Consider the following 20123-nt stretch of genomic DNA (forward strand, 5'->3'; position numbering starts at 1 on the left):
TCAGAACGGTTACTCTTTCCAGATCTCAGCTGTGGAACGTCTAGCCTGGCATCCCAGTGCTTTACTGTATCTTCTTAACCTGTTTACAGCAGGTATGCTCAGTACAGCAAGAAAAACACTAGAGATGTCCAGCCTGTGCTCACTCATACTTTTATTTCAACTAGTAGACCAGTTTAAAAACTTCCTTGCATACCATGTCAAAATACCATGGCACTGCAAACCATTGCAAATAACTATACATGCTTTGTGCATTCTACTAATATAGGCAAGTGGTAGATATTTTTGTCATCACATAATATGATGATAAGACCATATTGAAGAAGTTATAAAATTTTCTGAGGCAAAAAATGAGGAATTATTTTAAAAGACAGTGTAGTGGTCATTATCCTGATCTGTAGGAGAATTGCTCCTGAATATCCTTGTAAGCAGTATATTGTTTCTCTATCTTGAATCGAAAAACAAGAGGAAGAACTTGGCAGTTGAATTCTGAATAGAAATGTATACATTTTCTCTATAATTACAAACTTGCTTTCAGTTTAATAGTGCTATGCGAAGAATAAAAACTAACCCATACTACTATATTTTTTCAATCATTTACTATGTCATATTATTTTGGGAGAATACTTAGCTAGTTACAGTGAGAGCTACCTTTTTATGGCAGTTCTTGTAGTACATACCTCCACTGTACTTGGAAAACTGTAGCTCATACATATTTTTATTTAACTCTGTGTAAAATGACCCACTAGTAACTCAAAGGTTGGAGGAAAGGGAAGGGGAGATACTACCAGCTATTGTCTGTATTTATGATAAGAAAGACCACACACTGATTAAATTTTATCAGTTCTATTGGTCTTTCTGGTGTGACTTGGTTTGATGTGACCTGACAAAATAATACACATGTCATGTGCCTTAAAAAATCTATGGGGTAGCTTTTGTTTATAGTATGCTTTCAAGTGCATTTCTGAGACATAGACACCTCTATTTATAAAATGCCCTACATTTCAAGGGAAGTATTTCTACATGGTTTTATTGTTTATTTTCACTGAGGAAAAAAATTATTTTCAGAGTAGAAAAGGTTGCATTTTTTGAGAATGAACAGGAAAATGGAAATGTTCTGATCAAGTTGCATTATACTGCAAGCCACTGAAGAAAAAAGGATGATACTGAAATTCTGATTCACACTCAGTTCAACTAATTTACAGTGTTCAGCTTTTTACCCTGTGTGGACTATATTTTTGAGCTCAACTGCTAATGCAAACCATATCTTGCCTCTCAGCTATGAAACTGTGATACATGTGGACCTAAGCCTCTTATGTGAGATTTTAAATACTCTGGCTTTATAGGCAATTAAAAATAGAACTCTCAATGGCAGGAAAAGATTGACAAGCCATCACTTTCAGCAGCAGGCAAAGCATAACTAACGTGTTTGGCATCCCCTGGCCTGGAGAACACAGATTTTCACTGCCTGTCTTATCATGCAGGAGATTAAAAGGAGAGGTTAAATAGCCAAATTCAGTGCTGAGCAGTTATTTCCAAGCTTAAAAGGAACTTCAACAAGTCTTAATTTCTGTGACCAAGGCATTTGGCCTAGCACAGGACAATGTCTCACACAACTTTTAGAGATCAAAGCTAAACAGTTCCACATCTTGGTGTCTCGCTAAAAAAATCTGTACTTCTGTATGACCTGCTAACAAAATTCAAGCCTCATGGCCTTTGTGAGGCAGCCCAACCCTAATCTTTAGCATCTCCTCTTGGCAACCTGCTCTTGGCAACAGGGAAGCCAAAATCAGTAACCATCAAGCAATCTCACCTTCCTCTGCAGTGTGTGTATCTACTGAATTACATTTTGGATTGCCACTATCTACAAATTTTTCAAAAAGCCAGAGTCATGTTTTAGTTTTAAACACATACTACGGTCTTCCCTCATAATATTTTATTCAAACTCCTAATTGCTTGTTTAATATAATTAAATTTCTACATATAAATATGTTTACAATGTCCAAGCTGACAAAAATGGTCAAATTATCTTTTGTTGCTTGAGTGTAACCAAGAGAGGTGGGCTTGTAGGCACAGATGAAAAGTAAAATACTACTTTTAATATATAACATATAAATACCTACACACATATAAATGCATAAAAGCATAGTATTACATTAACATGTAGTATTAACTAATGTGAACACTAAAGAAGAAGATTTTTGCTTGAGCTAATACTTACAGATATGCTGAAGTCAACAGAATTTGTGTGCAGGTCTCTTGCATGGTTTTATCAAAAGGATAAGTACTTATTTTCTGAGTTATTCATTACTAACTTTTTCCAGACTGGACTCTAACCCCTGGGACTTGGTTTTGTGCAGAAAATTTGGATAGAAAACTGTGAGATATCTGAAATGCCTCTTTAATCTGTAAACACTGTCTTGGTCTACCAAAATGAAGATTGAAAAAAATGGGGATATAAAGTACTTCTGAGCTCTGGGGAAATGTGGATTGACTGCTATACTCTTACATAGTTTTGGTCTCCCTTGAATTTTGAATTACGTAATTTTTTAGATCCATTCTCTTTGCTTCTGGATACAATAAATGGCTTTTCCTACTCAGAGACAAACTATTGAAGACAGCTCCTAGAGCACAGACTGTTCTGAAACACAATAAGCAGGACAAACACACTAATGAGAATAAAAATCCTTAATGCTCATGCTCGCATAATGAATAAGAATAAACACTTCTTTATCACACTGAAGAAATGACAGCACCATGCACGATGCCCAGACTCCTGGCAAAGATCACCCCTCACCACCGACCTGGCCCTTGAAAACAGCCCTTGAAGTCATATTATTCCAGAGCTGCTATTTTACCCTTTGTTATCTTCTGCAATTGGAATGTTCTACTTAGCAAGAACACCTTTTGAAAATGCACTAACTTACTTTTCTGGTGTAGACCTTTGCCTCATACGATGTGGTGGTACTGGAGGTGGCACATGGGGTGGCAAAGGGGACGAGACCTTAAAGGCATTGGAGCTGCTGTCAGAAGCGCTTTTGGACAGTGGTCTGTACGTCTGTGTCTTTGCAGCTGGGTGTGCCTGAGCAGAGAAGGATGGACTGTAGCTACCTAATATAAAACAAAACCAGAAACAGTCATGGCATGAGAGTAAGTCTTAAAAAAACACAACATGGAATGCTACAAAAACGCACAGTAACTCAATAAAATGCACATTTAAAAGTACATTGCTGTGTATTATGTAGCTCATTGGAGAACTTAGTATATATTTCTACATAAAATTACAAACACATAGATAAAGTGCAGTACAGTTAAAATAAATTCATTACTAATTTGATGGAGGAGCAAATGGGTGTATATATCCATCACAGCTGTTAATGACAGCCTGTAATTAATCACCAGGCTCATTCTGTTGCTCAGTTGTTCTACATTCAGAAGGTAGAGAAGAGGCAGGAACCACACCTTTTTTCATTGTTTCAATAATTCATTACTTTGTGATGATGAGGCAATAGTGTATCTTGAAGAGGATCACAAGAGTATAAAGAGATGTCAAACCACTGACCCACAACAAATCCTCTCAACAGCATAGAAAAAGGCACTACTGAGAGCATGTCGAATGCAACAAAAACTGAAATGGAAATATTTTGAATGGCATTTTTGCAGAAGGCACTATGGCTTTTATGCACATAGTCAATTAATGCTTTCATGTCTGCTTTTTTGGGAAATAATTTTACCATATGGCTACAATCTTCTTAAGACACAATTACGTATCTTAGATGAATATGTCTTTTCTTGCAGCTAAATAACGTCAACATGAATGCCTATAGCAAAGATGGACAAGTTCATAAAAAAATCAGTTTTATTAGGCACTCCTGCTGCATATTTTTAAGGTGTATTCAATATATTCTTTTTGTCTTTCCATGTCAGTAATTAGTATTTTAATTTTCACACAGTACTTCCCTTTCCATTTCCGTAAGGAAACTCACAAGGTTACTCACAATCACTAGTGAAAATAAATGCAATGTAATCAAGAAACTACAGTGTTACAGTGTGTCCCTCTGCAGTAAGAGGTCCACAGCTGCAATTAATTTCTGTAGTAAAAATGCAACTAAAACTTGTTTCATTTGTGGGAAAAAGGCATGAACAACTGAGATCAAGCAAGACAATAAAAAGTGTCTCTACAAGCATTCTAAAAGTGAGTGTGAAGAGTTAACTACACCACTACTTGCTGACATTAACAAAAGCATCATTTTGAATAGGGAATAATTCCTACCAGTACCGTATGCATATGCAGTATTATACAAGTCTGTGTCGTCATCTACAAAAAGAAATACAGATGTTACAGTAGTGCCATACATGCCAGTTCATCACAGAAACTGAGCTTTGTTTTTGCAAATACAAACAGAAGATTGGTAGGCAATTAAGCACTGTATTTCTTTTCCTCATCTCATAGGTGCTTTTGGAAGAGTCTATCTTCCCATTATACTTACCATAGGCCCTTTTTTACCACCTTATTGTTAAAATGGTATCTTCTGGTCCTATCACTCATATTGCATGCTTACTAAGTTGGCACCAAATTGCAAATTACTTTTTGTCTGTTCTTTTCCCTTCCTCAAGCTCAGTTTCTTCCTTTTGTCAGCTTTCCTCTGCTACAGACTGTTAAGCTGTTGTTCCTATCACAAAAGGCAGCCCTAAATATCTACTACGTGACTAGTGTTCAAAATAGATCTTGTAAGCCAACATTCTCCTGCCTACATTTCTTACTCTCCCACTAACATTCTGTGTGACCATACTGAATGTTAGCTCTACCTCAGATAAATAAGGTCTCCTTCCTTCCAGAGGTATAATGAGCATAACTGCTGTTTATACAGTTTCCTGACATCCTTGGTGAAAATCGTAAAGGACATTAACTCTAAAGCTAGCAATGTCACCAAAGCTCCTTCTCAGCAAAACCAAGTAAGATATTCTATGATAACAACTAAATTCAGGCACAAAATTTATCCTTAAACCAGCCTGTTTACTAGCCCATGCTGTTCTAACACTGGAGTTCTCCAAAAGAAAGGCAGTACAGATGGCAGGAGATCTACAGTAGACAATTTCTCATGCCTCAAACTGGACATGACAAAGACAAGAACATACTCACCAGGCTTGTGAACCATATGGATTTGCTTGAACATTGTCTTGTACCAATCCTTTGGCCTGTCAACTGTCTAAAAAAACACAGTTTTAAAAATTAACAACAAAATAAAAATACCCATATGTACAGATTGGATCAGACATTTAATGTGATCCTAGACAGAAAGTCTATTATACATTATTCCCTATTTAATTTAGTAATTTTCATGTATTTTGAATGTATTTATGCATTTTGTTGAGACACTGAAGGTTGAGTCAGTCTTGGACTCTGACCTTGTGAGAGTACAATGGTTCAGAACACAGGAATTAGTGCTAGATCAAGAATTTATCATCTTAGTGCCCTACATCTGACAACAATGAATGCTAGATTCTTTACAGTCAAATAGAAACACCTCAGCAGTTATGATTACAAGCAGGTAAGAAGAGCTTCTTTTGACCTCCTGGCTTAAATTACTTTCAAAATGTAATTGCTAAATGATGCAGAGAAACTTTGTAATACTACTGAGAAAAGAACTAAGACCACACTATATTCAGAGTTAATGTTGGGATTGTAAACAAGGAGTATTCCTTGTACCAGTTTTAAAAGCCCTTTCCAGACAACTTAATTTTAACTTATTTTTCTCTTTTGAGAAAAGTGAATACAATATATCTTTCAATAATCACTCATTTAATGATACTTATCCTTACTTTTGCAAACGAAGTAATCCCAAGATTCCCAAACTGCTCATATCAACACCTGCTTGTGCTTCTTTTTCTCTCTTAACCTTCTGCATTTTCACTTTTGCTGCAATTTTCTTTGAGGTAGGATGATAGTATTTCAGAAGAGTAAGACAAAGGCAAATATGTTTTCAGTACTATTCTTAGATGCTAAAATTTTACTTCTCCCACAGTAGTCAGAAAAGCAGAAGTTTTAATGCAGAGGATAATGGAATCATAGAATGGCCTGGGTTGAAAGGCACCTGAAAGATCATCAAGTTCTAACATCCCTTCCATGGACAGGGACAACTTTCACTAGGTCAGGTTGCTTGGAGCCCATCCAGTATGACCTTGAACACCTTCATGGATGGGGCATCCACAGCTTCTCTGGGCAACCAAAAAAACAATTATCTTCGAACCTCATGGTACATGGAAAATTCGAAGGACCCCGCTTGAAGTGCATTATCTTGCACTAGCTAATCCTAAACTTGCAATTACTTTGCTTACTCCTCTTTACCACAAAAAGCGAAAATCTACAAATTCTTCCCTACAGAATACGGGACAATTTGAGTGTGTTCACCACCTGCTGCCATCTTTACTAAATCACACTTTTGCCTTGATTACTTGTTACAGTTTCTGTACATAATGAATATGTTTTGTTTACAATGGTGAGCTCTTACTATAAGGGACTAGACAGAAATGCTCCTGTATTTTGAGGACTCATATTGAGTTCTCATAAAATTGCTACTAAATAATATTAGAACAATGCTTAAAAGAAGAGCTGACATTCAGTTGAAGAACTTGGAGATCTCCTGGGTAAGAAAAAAATTCAAGCAGAGAGTTATGCTTTTTACCTAGACCTGCTAGCAAGATAGAGATAAAGGAGATTCAGTTTTGTCAAGGTAAGTCCCTACCCCCATCTACCAATAATGCTGAGTTCTGCCAAGAACAAGTTATTCAGAAGCAGATTTGGGTCATTTAAATATTGTTTCCCTAAAGGTATTAAATATCTATACTATCGGAACTTTGGTTAGAATAATTTAGCTGGACTTGAAACAAGTATGCTGTTTGGTGCTCAGGATAGTATATACTCAAAAGTTTACTAGGCCAGGAGGTCTGAAGGAATTCACACTGATGGCCATACCCTCCTTGCTCCTCCTCATTTCCCACAGCAACAGAAACCTGCACCAGTCCCATGATACTGAGACTGCCTTTCTGATTGTATTGAGCCAGGAAGAGTTTTCCAACCAGTGGTAGCTGAACGAATTGCAAATAATGCATAAATACTACTGCTATGTTCCTACTGTTCGTCAAGCATCGCCAGGTCCTCCACAAAGTCAAAGGAGGCTCCCACACAGAGATCAGGTATGGAGAGGCTCCCACATGATTAGCGAAGATGCTTTCCCAACATCTTTCCGGACATTCAAATGTTTGTTTCTCTCATCATCTCCCCCTCAAACCACTCCTTAGGCGTTTCAAGCCTCAGCCAATAATTTGGCTTTAAGTTATAAACCAGACAGGATTAGCTAAGAAGTAGAATACATTAATTTTGAAATACATTTTCTCAACTTATATTCACTAATCCCACACACCAGTATAGTTTGAGGAATTGACAGTATTCAATATTATATATTCAATATATTATAATGCACCAAGCCATTCAGATGCCATCCTGCTTTGCATATATTATAGCTGATGCAATTAAATGTTGGAACATAGTGTCATGATATGTGAAAAAAAAAATCAGCCAAATAGCACGTAGAGGACATAAGAAGTAACTGCAATTGCTTCCTAGGAGGAGTCCATAATCACTGCAGTATTGTAATCATCCATCAGGAAGTATGCAATTAAAGGAGGCCTCTATGACCCTGAGATTAGCTCAGTTGGTGGGAGCAGGGTGCTAATAATGCTTGGATCCCCAGATCAGCTTTCACTTAAGAGCTGGACTTGATGATCCTTGTGGGTCCCTTCCAACTCAGAATATTCTGAGACTTCCCGTGGGCTTTTTTTTGGGGGGGGGGGTTGCTTATTTTTTTTTCAAGCTGAAATATTACATCCCTAAGTGTGGAAAAGAAACCTAGTGGGACTCGACCTTTTTTTCATTCTTACTAAGTAGACGCCTTTGCAGTCTACAGATTAATTTTGATAGTTAGATATAAAGCAATCATTTTGGATAGACTAAAACAGTACAGTCTTTCATGACTGCTTTCCATGAATCTGTTTTTTCCTTTCCCAGGTGCCCATCAGTGGTAAATGGTGCTATATTTGACTGAATGCTTTTCTGAGTGAACAGTATTTTATCCTCTCTTTTTCAGAGACTTCACTTTTAGTGTCTTGGAATTTTACCATCTTTGGGGCAGGGCTTGGCACAAAGGCAGAAACTAACAACGATCTGAATTTTCAGACTTGCATTTCCCAGAGCTAGAAGGAGCTAAAGTGGCATAAAAGGAACATATTGAAATGGGATGGGGGTTCTGAGCCAATAAAAAGCTTTATAGGAGTCCTTCCCTTCTCAGAAGCCTGGGACAGAATGGGTTAGCAGGAATAGAAAGAAGAGAACATAATTCTGTTTTCCTTGCCTAAACAGCTGAGACAAACCATGTTCTGAGAGTAAAGACAGACTTGGAGGAGATAGTCACATCTTCCAAAACCTCTCTACTCCTGAAAAGCACTCAAGGTCTGGAACACAGATATTCCTGATTGCTTACTGACAAGCTTAACTTTGAGCAGCACAGCATTTTGGAACACAATGTGTATGTTACCTACCACCCGTGAATCTTCATGTACTGCTTTTTTCATAGACTGTTGCCATTTTTGCAAAGATGGAAGAATAAGAAACTTCTAAACTTTACATGCAATGATAAATTGAACTAATTTGAAAAATTCTCTTTTCAGATGGACTGAGGCTGAACTTTCTGGAAGAAGATTCCTATTTGGATTGCTCAGTGACCTTGGAGTAAGGGCAGGTGACATACCCTACCTTCTACTATTAATGGAAAATGCAATTTTAGCACTTTTGCAAGGTACAGCATATTTGAGTCTTTTGCTGACAATTATACCAACTTTGTTCTTGCACAGCTGGGGTACACAGGGCTCAAATACACTCGTGCACGCTTAAAGTAATCTCAAATGAGTATCTTGAAAACAATTTTACTACCACCTATGTCTTAAGGCAGCAGAATAAGGACACAAAATGCCACATCAGACACACTCTTACACATACACACACTAGCATAAAATTCTAATTTATAACTCATTGTGAGAATAATTTCTAGAAGACTAAGATTACAGCCTAAAAGGTTTCTTGAAATTGAAACATAAAAAAACCCAGAGGAAAACCAGCAGCAAAATGTCCTAATTCAAACAGAATTACATTTTTAGGAGAAAATCTGAGAGACTCAGATCATACAACCCAAAAGTTAAATATAGTTTGGCAGATTGCCAGCTTCATTAGGCACACTTAAGGGGGATTTCTGTTATAATCTTATATAACTGATACGCACCTTATTAGAACAATCTGCTACTAAAAAGGCACAAAACCAATTACTATATCCAATATAAAGCGAAGGGACTATTTCCTTAAAAAGAGGACAGGAACCTAGAGCATTGTTGCAAAGAAATGTCTTCATTTTTAAGAGATTCAGATTGTATTACTTTTTAATGTCAAAAATAAAGCAAGAAATGCCAGAGTTTCTCCCCCATTCTTATAAAAATTGTCCCCATCTTACCACTTAACCTGATTTTTACCTACTGATTTTCTCCATCAATTCCTGGTTTCATTAATTCCCCTAATTTTTCAATCCCTTGAAGCAGTTCTTGGCAATAAAATACAGCCCCATATGTCAATATTGGCAGACAGGATACATCCAACAGCTGCTACATCCCTGCACCTCACTAAGACTTCACCTGCAAGGGCTCTGACGCTTTCATCCTGGCTCCCACTCTTCTCACTTTCTCCGTCCAGCACAGCAGTTCTTCTCTGGCTGGGAAGGCCAGTAAGTGCTGCCTTTACAGACCTAGTGCAACTGCCTCTGTGCTCTCTGGAGCAGCCAGAAGAGGCTGCCCTGACAGCAGAGTGGAAAGAATGCTCCAGCATAGTGAAAACAAAACTCCTCAGTTTGACATCCTGGGACCACTCAAGCAGTGACCAGCGGCAGATGATCAAAACTGGGCTGGTCACAATGAAAGGGCTCCCCAGCTATTCGTTTACATGTCACTCAAGGGCACAATGATTATTTACTGCACTGCCACGAAAATGCTACTCCCTTAGACTGCCACCAGAACAAAACTATGTATTTCTACGCTACCCTGATGACATGAGAACATTGCCCCAAGAAATACAGAAGCGTAAGGTTTTTACATATACACACACACATACATATATATGAATATTTGTGCACACACACACACACACACACACATATAGTATGCATAAACTTTATTTTAGAAATAAACCAAATGCAATCACCGTGCATCTCCAAAAGGCAAGAACTACAAGAGACACAAGTAAGATACACAATTTTGGCTACTTCTAATTAAAACTAGAAACATGAGGTTGCCCAATTATGCTCCCATCAGCATTCTTCTTTTCGTCAACACACAATATTATATTCACAAGGCCGCTGATTACGCACGCTGTATTCCAAATTATATAAGAGTAGAAGAATGTGAAAAACCCATTACCAACAATCAGTTCATTGTATGAGTTCATACACAGATTTCCCAGAATTTCCTACCGTTCTAATTGCTGTAGGGATTCCAGATTCATCTACCGGGCCAATCCCTGCATAATGTGGAGCTTTAATTACTGTAATTTTTTTTTCTTCTTCTGAGGATCTACAGATTGGTATTGTACTGGTGGTAGTGGTGCTGCCAACATTCTGAACATGCTGTGAGTATGTCTCTGTGGACTCTGTAAAGATAACATGACAGAATATTGTGTAATGACACAATAATCATACTTGGCAGTTAAAACACACTTCCCCATTTTAGTATGCTGTACAAAGACTGACAATCTTAATCCCACACATATAGATTATTTTAAGAAATATCACCTTAACTAGGGCTTTGCCCTACTTAATGTTACATTAACAGAATTAAAAACTTATTTAAGGACTAGACAAGCTATTAAACTCAGAATGAGAGTACAAGTACTTTTTCCCAATGCCTTGGTCACAAAAAAGAGAAAAAAACTCACGAACACAGCAAAATCTATTGAGAAAGATGCAGCAGCCTTTCTCCTATAAATCAAACTCTTGCACCTTTTCTACCCATTCCTTGAAAACTAGTGACATAATTTCAAACCTTCCACCCCTAAAGTCTAGCAAACTATAGAAAATTGCTTTTCTGTAAGCACGGCAAACAGCCTTGCACAAAAACTTATGTGATATGCGCTTAGCAACATGAAGTTTTGATGCATTAATATTTTTAAGAAACAAATTCTGACATAAAATGTTCTTCCCTTAATGTGTGTTGATATGTTTATGTGACTCTACATATAATCCATAAAAATTCTCTTCAGTAACCCGGCACCTGCAGAGCAATCTGATGATCCACGTACAGTAATTCAGGTGAACTGTGCAGGCTGCTGCTGGTTTGTAGTGACTTGCAGTAGTTCTACCCTTCCCCCTCAAATCTTCCTTTATAACTAATGAAATTAATACATCACTATTACCATTTCCTTCTAAAATGCAGAGTACTTTGCTTAACAAAGAACACCTCAGTGCTGGGATGTGACACGAAAATTTGTACTTCTGCAGACAATGCACTCTTTCCTGTATACAGGAAAAAGAGCCCTACTCCTTCAGGCAGCAGGTTTCAGTAAATTAGTGGGCTGCTATGACAAAGCCTCTATTTTGCAAGTGCAGGTACAGTGAGACATTTCCACTGCAGGATAAATGAATGCAGGGAGTGAAAATACATGTTCTAACACTAATGGTGACAGTTACAATTGACTTTCATGTAGCATTAATATCCACTGACTATTCTGAAGAAAAATAGATGAACTGTAATACAAGTCTGCAAAAGGAGCTCCTGTGACTGAAAGCTCTAATTTTAATTTGAATATTTCTGCTCACTCCCATTGCAGTGCTGGCTTTGGTATGGCTGTTTACTCAAGTCTGAAATCCTGTAAATAATTCAGTGCTACACATATATGGTGATGGGCAACTCGGTGTGGTAAACGTCTGAATATTTGGAACTTTTTCCTAAAATGCATGATGTTAAATTTAGAAAACATTTTGGATTTGATCCTTCATTCCTCACAGGCCTCAAACTAAGACCATCAGGGGGATTTTTACATGAGCAAAGAGAATTAAATTAGGCTGTTACTGTGGAAGACAGAACTTCAGGATCATACAAGAGTGAAAGTCATGGGAAAATACGTATTTTAGGTATATCCAAACCGGTACTGATAGGCTTTTAGATCAGCAAACTGGAAGCAATCAAAAAACCTAGAATTCTGGGATGTGGAGAAACCCATGCATACAGTTTTTGTACTTATCACTATGATGACAGCAGCATTTTTCTAAGACGTAATTCTCAGAGCGAGAACTGTCACCTAATTTCCCTGCAAGCACAACAAAAATGTAAACTCTGGGACCACATTCAAATTGTTTTGCATGTATAATCTTATCTGAATACGCAAAACACTGGTAGAAAAAGCAGCAAGGAAATCATTCTCTTGGCAAAACAGGATTATACTGGCAAAGAGCCTAAGGCTGATAACATTTGGTTTGTGTTTAATTTTTAAATTAAAGATGCCCTAAAAAATAACATGGACAAATTTTAGATTGATGTGGCTTTAGGTTTTTAAAAGCCCAGAGCCTCTCCCTTTGCTGACAGTATTTCTGCTGAGGAATTACAGAAGCTGTGGGGAGGAGCAATGTGCAAAGTTGGGCCTTGGTTTCTTAAGGCTAAATCTGAAGGGGCTGGACAGGTTGAGCTATTTTGACAGACACCCCTTCTTTGGTAAAGCCAGTAGAAAATTGGCAAGAGGTTAGCCCACACACCTAGGTAGTAAAACTTAATAGCAACTCCTGTTCAGGATCACTACTGTACCTAACAATAAATGCTGGGTTTTTTTGGACTTACTTCCCAAGGAAGGTGAATAGACAATACCTTCATTATGGATGTGAAGCACTCTGCCATTGTTTGCAGTCTTTGCCACATAAATCAGAATATTCTGTGTAATGTATAAAGCAAACATTCTCTGTGAGGCTTACCCATCATCCTGCCATGCTGCATGATAACGATGTTGGAATTGAGTGAAGCTGGTGGAGGGTAAGCTGAAGAAGGGGAAAAAGGCCTTTGAAAGTGACTCACTGGGCTGGCAGCAGTGCCAGAATTCCCATTCACTGTGATCTGAGCCTGAGAGAGACAAAACAATATCCCATTAAACTACACACAAAACCCTCCGACTGCTATCCCAAAGAAAGAGTGATGCAAGACTGTCATCCACGCAACAATAACCAGTTGTCAGGTACACAGCCATAAGGCAGCTGCATTCACTGAAACACAAAACTTATCACAAAGGGTGCAGAATGTGTTCCTTAGATACCTTGTACCTCCCCTCTTCTCTCCTTGTGTGTGCTGTCTGTGATGCAGGCTGTCATGGGAAGGTGACAGAAAGATCACGGTCAAGGCAATGAAGATGGCACAAACAAGGTTTGCAGATGTCTGACAGCAATATAAAATGAAGATGGCAGTAAACGCTCCTAACATTGTGTGACAAAGGCTGTCTGCCACAGATCCCTCACACCAAGAGACATATTCCCTTAGTGCCCATGCTCAAGCACTACTGATATTAATGGGAACTTCTGTGCAGACTGAAGGGAAAAGTCTCATTAGGACTAGCTGAAAAGAGTGAGCGAAAATTTCTTTAAAAAATGGAAGCCAGCTGGAGTGACCATGGGATGCTGATATGTAATCTATCACAATAAAAACAAACACCGCCAATTAAAAAACCCAACAACCCACAACCAAAAAATGACAGAACAAAATCAAAAATGGGAGAGCTATGCAAACTGGCAATAAAGCATTAAGCACCTAAAGCCATTTAGGCTTCAGTCACTAGAGGTACTTCACAAGAGGAAACTACCTGCCCCCAGGTTTAGAATCCCTGCATTGGGGCTATCACTTTTATGGGGAGTATTGAAAGAATCAAAACTGAGATACTGACAAAGCACTGAATGAAATAAGAGGGTAGTGACTATTTCAGCAGAAAAGCAAGGGAAGCTCTCTGCAACACCTCCTTTAATGCAGAACTGTTCTTTAAATCTGAATTGGAAGAACTACCAACTTTGCTCAGTTGTGTATAACAAATGAACCAAAACATGCTGCAGATGTAAACAAGAGACTACCTGAAGCAGAAAAGCATAAATAATAACATATTAAAATGCATATTATTTTTACAAATAAAAATCAAATGATTCATGACCTTCTGTATACATTTTTATTTCAGAGATTACTGAATTGATTTGAAATTTTTAACACCTTGGCCTCCTATAGGTAAGAGAGAAAAAATAATTCTGGGTCTTATGCAGACATCGTGTGAACTCCTAGATGCATTTAGGGGTTTCTTATTTTAAGGATGCCTGTTTTCATGCATGAGCTGAAAAGCTTCTCTTGTGGTGATGTCTCCATTGAAAGTTTTGTGTTTAAATGTCTCCTCTCAGTAAATTCTAGAATCAAAACTAAGTTGGCTTTTCTTACATGATCCTCTCCTCAAAAAAAAAACAAACCAGCATTTCAAGAAGTATGAAGGCATGTTTTCAGATAAGGTTTTAAGATGAGGCCAGCCATCTCTCCTCTACTTCAGGCATTCACCCATTCTCTTTGCCTACATATTGTCTTTGTGGGAAAGCTTGTTTCTAGGGAAGGCAGGGTGCAACTACGTGCAGAGCCTTATACCTTCTTACTCATTTACTATGGCTTTTGTTTCTCTGAGCAGAACTGCTGTGAGTTCTTTGCAGACTGGAAAGATACTCCTATGAATTTCTGTAATAAAAAATTTAGATATTCCTTAGAAGGATGTTACCAAATAGCTCAGTTAGACAGCAAGGTACTTACACTAAGTAGTACACAATATCATGAAAACAGGACCCACACAAGTAGTTGAAGGACATCAGTCATAAATGTGTATGTGGCATGCTCATACATGACATTTTTGGGTTTGCTTCTAAAAGTCTTAGAGAGGATCTCAGCTCAGCTATAATTTCTTAGTTTCTAATGATTTTCTCTTTGTCTGTGAAGGTGGCTATTTAATTTGTTTATCTGATGCATCTTGCATGGTTTATAGGGTTAGCTATAAAAGATAGTTTTACGGTTTCAAAGGCCTTTCCCTCCCTTGGAATCATTTGGTAGTTACTGTTATTTCAATCTGAGAATGTGACACTTAGGTCCAGGTGACAGTTTATTCCCAGATTTTACAAGGAAGTGAAATAATTTAAGATACCTATTCATGGATTAGACATTTTGCTTTCCCAGGTAATCTTTGTGGGGAAAGAAGACAATATGGAAAAAGACCACTATTCAACCAAAATGCACCTATTTTCCAATTTACTGGGAAAATAATCATTTTTCACGGTATTCCTTTCCCTAGGAACCTCTATTATTTTTTTTTCTCCAGTGTACTTAACCTGTCTTCCACTGCAAGCAGAGCCACCTACTTCTGCAGCAAGACAATCAATATCTTGTAAAAATTCCTCCTAGGTATCAGGTTTAAAATTCCTGTCATTTTCCTGAGCATCAGACAGAGAAGCTCTCTGGATTTCTGAATCAGAACAGAAGAAGACATCCATCTGGGACTGGAGCTGCTTTCTAACTTCCTCTCTGCTGAGACAGGGAGAGAGGTCCCACAATGGATGTCTGAGCAGTTCTTTGCAAGAATGCTGCACAACACATGCCTGACCTCAAGACACTGAATTAAGCTTAAACACTCAAATTGAATGAAGTTTGTGACAGTCATGGAACTCCAGAAAAGGCAAAAATCTAATGTGTACTTCCATTTCCAAGCTTCCATTAGATTCTACAATTTCAAACTACATAAGCAAGAACGCAGGAAAACTATTTTATAGGGAATGTGTTCAGGCTTGAAAATTACAGTATGCTAAAGTATTTGTACAAAGTTTGAAGACTGCTGTGACCCAATAAAACTTTGGATTCAGAACATCCCTCTGTTTTGCAATTCAGCAATGAATTGCTCAATTTAAATGAAGGCTTTGTTCTGACTCATTTTAATCATGTGGATAATCTCAAAAGAAATCAGAAGTGATCTGGGTTTGACCCAGATTCCATACCTTCTTTCTCCCCATATATGAGTATACTAAGGTACAGAAAAGTGAATGTATGTATGAAGTGTCTAACTGCATACTGGTTTTTCCCTTGACTTAACCAAGAGAAAAGTAACAGGACACTTGGGTAATACAAGGTTACTTATGCAGTTCAGTCCTATAAGAAACTGTGCTTAGGAGAGGAAAAGGTTAATTAGAGGAGAGAAAACCAGTTTTGTGCAGTCAGTCATCATGGCTGCGGAAAAACTGCATAAAATACTGCCAACATTTACTATGAATTTACAAATAACATTATTGAAATCTGCATCTCAGTGTGAATCAAAAATGGTGGTAAGTCCAGAGCCTACAAACTCCACAAACCTGTAAATTGTTAACAATATTTTAAACCAATCTCTTCAAACTCTATGGAATGCTTACTTTTAATGCATTTGGAACAGGTATTTCTTGAATTTACTTTCTTTTAAGCAAAGTGTTTGATTCACCTTAGCTGACCACAGAACTGTGCAACAATCATTTCCTACTCCCAAATCTGCTATGTCAATGATTTTTTTTTAAACAACTGTTGCAAAACACTGTCAGATGGTGACCATGGAAAATTACTACCAAAATACTTGTCTGTGTAATGGGATAACAGACAAGGTCGAATTCTGTTCCCTTTTGACAACCTGTTCAAACAAAATGGAGGAGGAAAAAAGGAAGCATAATTACATGAGAAGTGGCAGCAGTGTTGGTTAAGGTGGTGCCATCTGACACAGCAGACATCTGGCTCAAGGTTGGGGAAGGTGTTTCAGAGCAGTCAGTAGTATCATAGCTACAAGTCTGCAGCTCATCTAGAATGGCTGTGGAGGACTCACTCACTGTGCGGGAGGAGCACTCACTCATGGCAGAGTCTGTGCTCACAGAGGCTGTGTCGTTCCTGTGGATAATACTGTCAGGAGCTAGGTATGGGCACTTATATGAAAACTGTGAGAGGGCTGGGGTCTTATAAAAGCGTGAAGGCAAAAAATCATCAAGCGTTGGCAAAAAATATGGTACTAGATGGGTGCCACTGTCTGGTGAGAAAGAGGCTCTGTTAACTGGTACCACAGGAGAAGGAAGAGGCAGTGGAGAAGCTTCTGTTGCTGTTTGTCTGTGTGTCTGTGAAGCATTTACCTCCATCACAGGGGCAGTTACTTTCTGGTTTCCAAGCTGAGATTTGAGGGGAAAAAAAATAAGAAAAGAAACAGATTACTTAATGAATAAAGAACTTTTCCCTTTGCCTCTTGCTGGGTGCAGGGGAATTACAAAAGTGTAAGTTTTTCAGCCACCCGAGGAAGTTCACATTCACAAAGATTAGGAAATAAATCAACCACGCTCTATTAGGACAACATGAAAGAAATGAATGCATAAAATACTAGTGGAAGCAATGCCAGAAACCATAGTGTGCTGAGGATGAATATTCATAATGTACTGCATATATTAATGATCTCCATTGTGCATTGAGAGGGTTCACACTATTTTATACCTCACAAAAATATGAGGCTAGAGAATGTCATGTCCATTTAGTTTTCAAAGGGAAAAAATCTATCTGCAAGTCTGATCTCTGTAAATGTTACACTTTTTTTTGGTCGAGGACAGGTATGGTTTTGAAATTAACTGTAATATAAAGATGGGCAGGACTGCCAGCCATACAGAAACACTATTAATGAATGTTCATATGATCTGCAAGTAATCGGCAGTGGAATTTTTTGCCTCTTGTGACTGAATACATCTTCACTGCCTCTCTAATAAAAATATTTGGATGATCTTAGAATTTCCAAGCACCCTGGAAGCACCCTGTCAACCTACTCTATAAGGTGTATGCATAGAAGTCTTTTTCAACATTAGAAGACATAAGGATTGTTAGAGTAACTGGTATAAACCTGGAGAACGAAGACTGGGAGCACAAGAACAGGACATACTGAAAACAAAACATGTTAGTTGTTTGGATTCAGCACAGTTCCTTAAAAGTAGAAGGGAACAGTCTCATGAGAGTGCTTCTGAAAACTGCCACACAATGTATGAGCTTTATGTTCTGTTATTTCAAATCAGTCACAGGGCACTCAGTTTAAACTAGTCCTGCAACTGGCTTTTTGCCTCTGCAACTTCTTTTTGAACTAAAGCATGTTGGCATCTAATTGTTAAACAGCTGCACAAATCCTTCTATACTGCCTATTAACCACAAGCTTTCAATCAATTCTTAAGTATTCAAAATACTGCCTACTTCAGCACTAATGGTTTCACTGTTGATAGGGCTGAGGAAATCTGGAATAGCTTCTGGGAAAGCGTTTTTGGGATTTTAAATTTACATGAAACAGAGGACAGTAAGATACTATATGTAGCAAATACTACTTTAAAAAGCAACATTCAGTCATACATATCACCTTGTTATTAGTAATATGGTTATTTCCTATGCTTAGACTAGGCAGATGTCTTTAATCATTCAAAAAATGTTTCAAGTCATCAGATTAAAATGCCATTTTGGCATTTTAATCCAAAATCTGAAAATATCTTCTAAAGCCCTTATGGAAGACTTGGAACACAACCCAGATTATGCTACTTATAAGAGGTCACTGGGGTTCCAGTTGCATAATTCTTGTTGAGATCAACTAGAATTTACACAAATAACCTTACTGAAGTCAATGAGACTATCCCTATGAATAAGCATTACAGAAAAGAATCTTAAGTATGTGAACAGATATCTATTATCAATTGATTCAAAAGAAATTTTTGGCATCACTTGATCTCTAGGGTAAACAAAAATAGGCAAAAGCTGTTAAAATCTGCAGCTAAAACAGTGAAGGAACTTAGTCAAACAGCTTAAAATCCAAATCTTATTCACAGCAATGTTTCAAATCTACTACTGAACATCTCCTGCCCCTCAATTTAATCTTTTCATAGAGGAAGTCTGAACAGATTACCTCTTGATCAAAATAATCAATATGTATTGAGTGTATGACTGTAGAAGGACATAGTATTTACACACAGAACTAATTTGCCAGTGGAAACTTCAAAAGAACAATGAAATACTATCAAAAATAATTTCATGAGAAATTAAGATGATTATACAGCATAATACATCAGGGATTTAAGATGTGTGCATTTACATACACATATAAGAAACTGTAATTTCCCCTCACAGGTACATAAAGGGAAGACAGAATCATCATTCATGATGATTCTCATCATCTATGTCATCAGATCCTCATGTCAAGATCTCCAGCAAAAGACAGGAACCAGGAGATCATACTGTAATTATGAGGCAGAGCCAAAAAGAAGCTCTGAAGTTCTTGAGACCAGATATCCTCTCAGCATCCCCAGAAGAAAAGTTACATATGATTGAGTCAAAATGTGTAAATTTATCTCTATGTTGTTAAAATAACAGGAAATTTTGGAGAGTTGAGAAATCTAGTAAATCTTCTGGCTTTGAACTGAGATTTCTTGCATGCTTGAGAAAAGAAGGGATGGACAACACAAGAACAGATATTCAGGGTGCATCCAGAGAGCTAATGAAACGGAGATTTTTAAAGAATTTAATTCATTGTGTTTGGCAAATAACAGCTGATTTCATCAAGCCAAATTCTTAGAAAGAAAATAAAGTTATCATTCTTACAAGGCAGGAGGAAGGAATGCAGCAATTCTAGGTACTGATTCCCAACATGAAGCTTCTTGGCTTTGCAGAGCAGAACTTTTATTTTGCCTGGCTCTAGAATTCTTTTGTATGCATCTCTCTGGGAAAGAGTGTCTGAAATTGGGATTTAAAACAGCATTGTTTTTGAAAACTGATTTACACTGCTTTTAAAAAAAAGAATGTTGGTAATCTCAAACACATACAACTGGCTACTACTTACCCATATTTTTCACTGTGCATGAAATCTCATATATTAATCATATTTTCTTATATTTTTCACAGTGAAAAATATGAGAAAGACAAGGCTGAATGCATTCCAGAAAACTTTCAATACTGGTTCCATTTAGCATGCT

At 37.6% G+C, this 20123-nt stretch overlaps 1 protein-coding gene across 31 annotated transcripts in view; it reads right to left on the reverse strand.

Annotated features, from left to right (window-relative positions):
- Nucleotides 1-20123, reverse strand: part of SORBS2 (sorbin and SH3 domain containing 2) — a 208262-nt gene that overhangs the window by 44668 nt on the left and 143471 nt on the right. For 17 of the 31 annotated variants that reach the window (XM_069013875.1, XM_069013876.1, XM_069013880.1 and 14 more), the window contains 6 exons: nt 16830-17309; nt 13053-13197; nt 10566-10741; nt 5141-5207; nt 4271-4315; nt 2925-3108 (listed from right to left, as the gene is read on the reverse strand). In XM_069013875.1, the coding sequence (XP_068869976.1) occupies nt 2925-3108; nt 4271-4315; nt 5141-5207; nt 10566-10741; nt 13053-13197; nt 16830-17309 (1097 nt within the window). The remainder of the gene's footprint in view (nt 1-2924; nt 3109-4270; nt 4316-5140; nt 5208-10565; nt 10742-13052; nt 13198-16829; nt 17310-20123) is intronic. The other 14 variants (XM_069013895.1, XM_069013898.1, XM_069013900.1 and 11 more) reach the window with 6 other exon arrangements.

Source organism: Aphelocoma coerulescens, chromosome 4, assembly GCF_041296385.1.
Source record: "Aphelocoma coerulescens isolate FSJ_1873_10779 chromosome 4, UR_Acoe_1.0, whole genome shotgun sequence".
Lineage (NCBI taxonomy): Eukaryota > Metazoa > Chordata > Aves > Passeriformes > Corvidae > Aphelocoma > Aphelocoma coerulescens.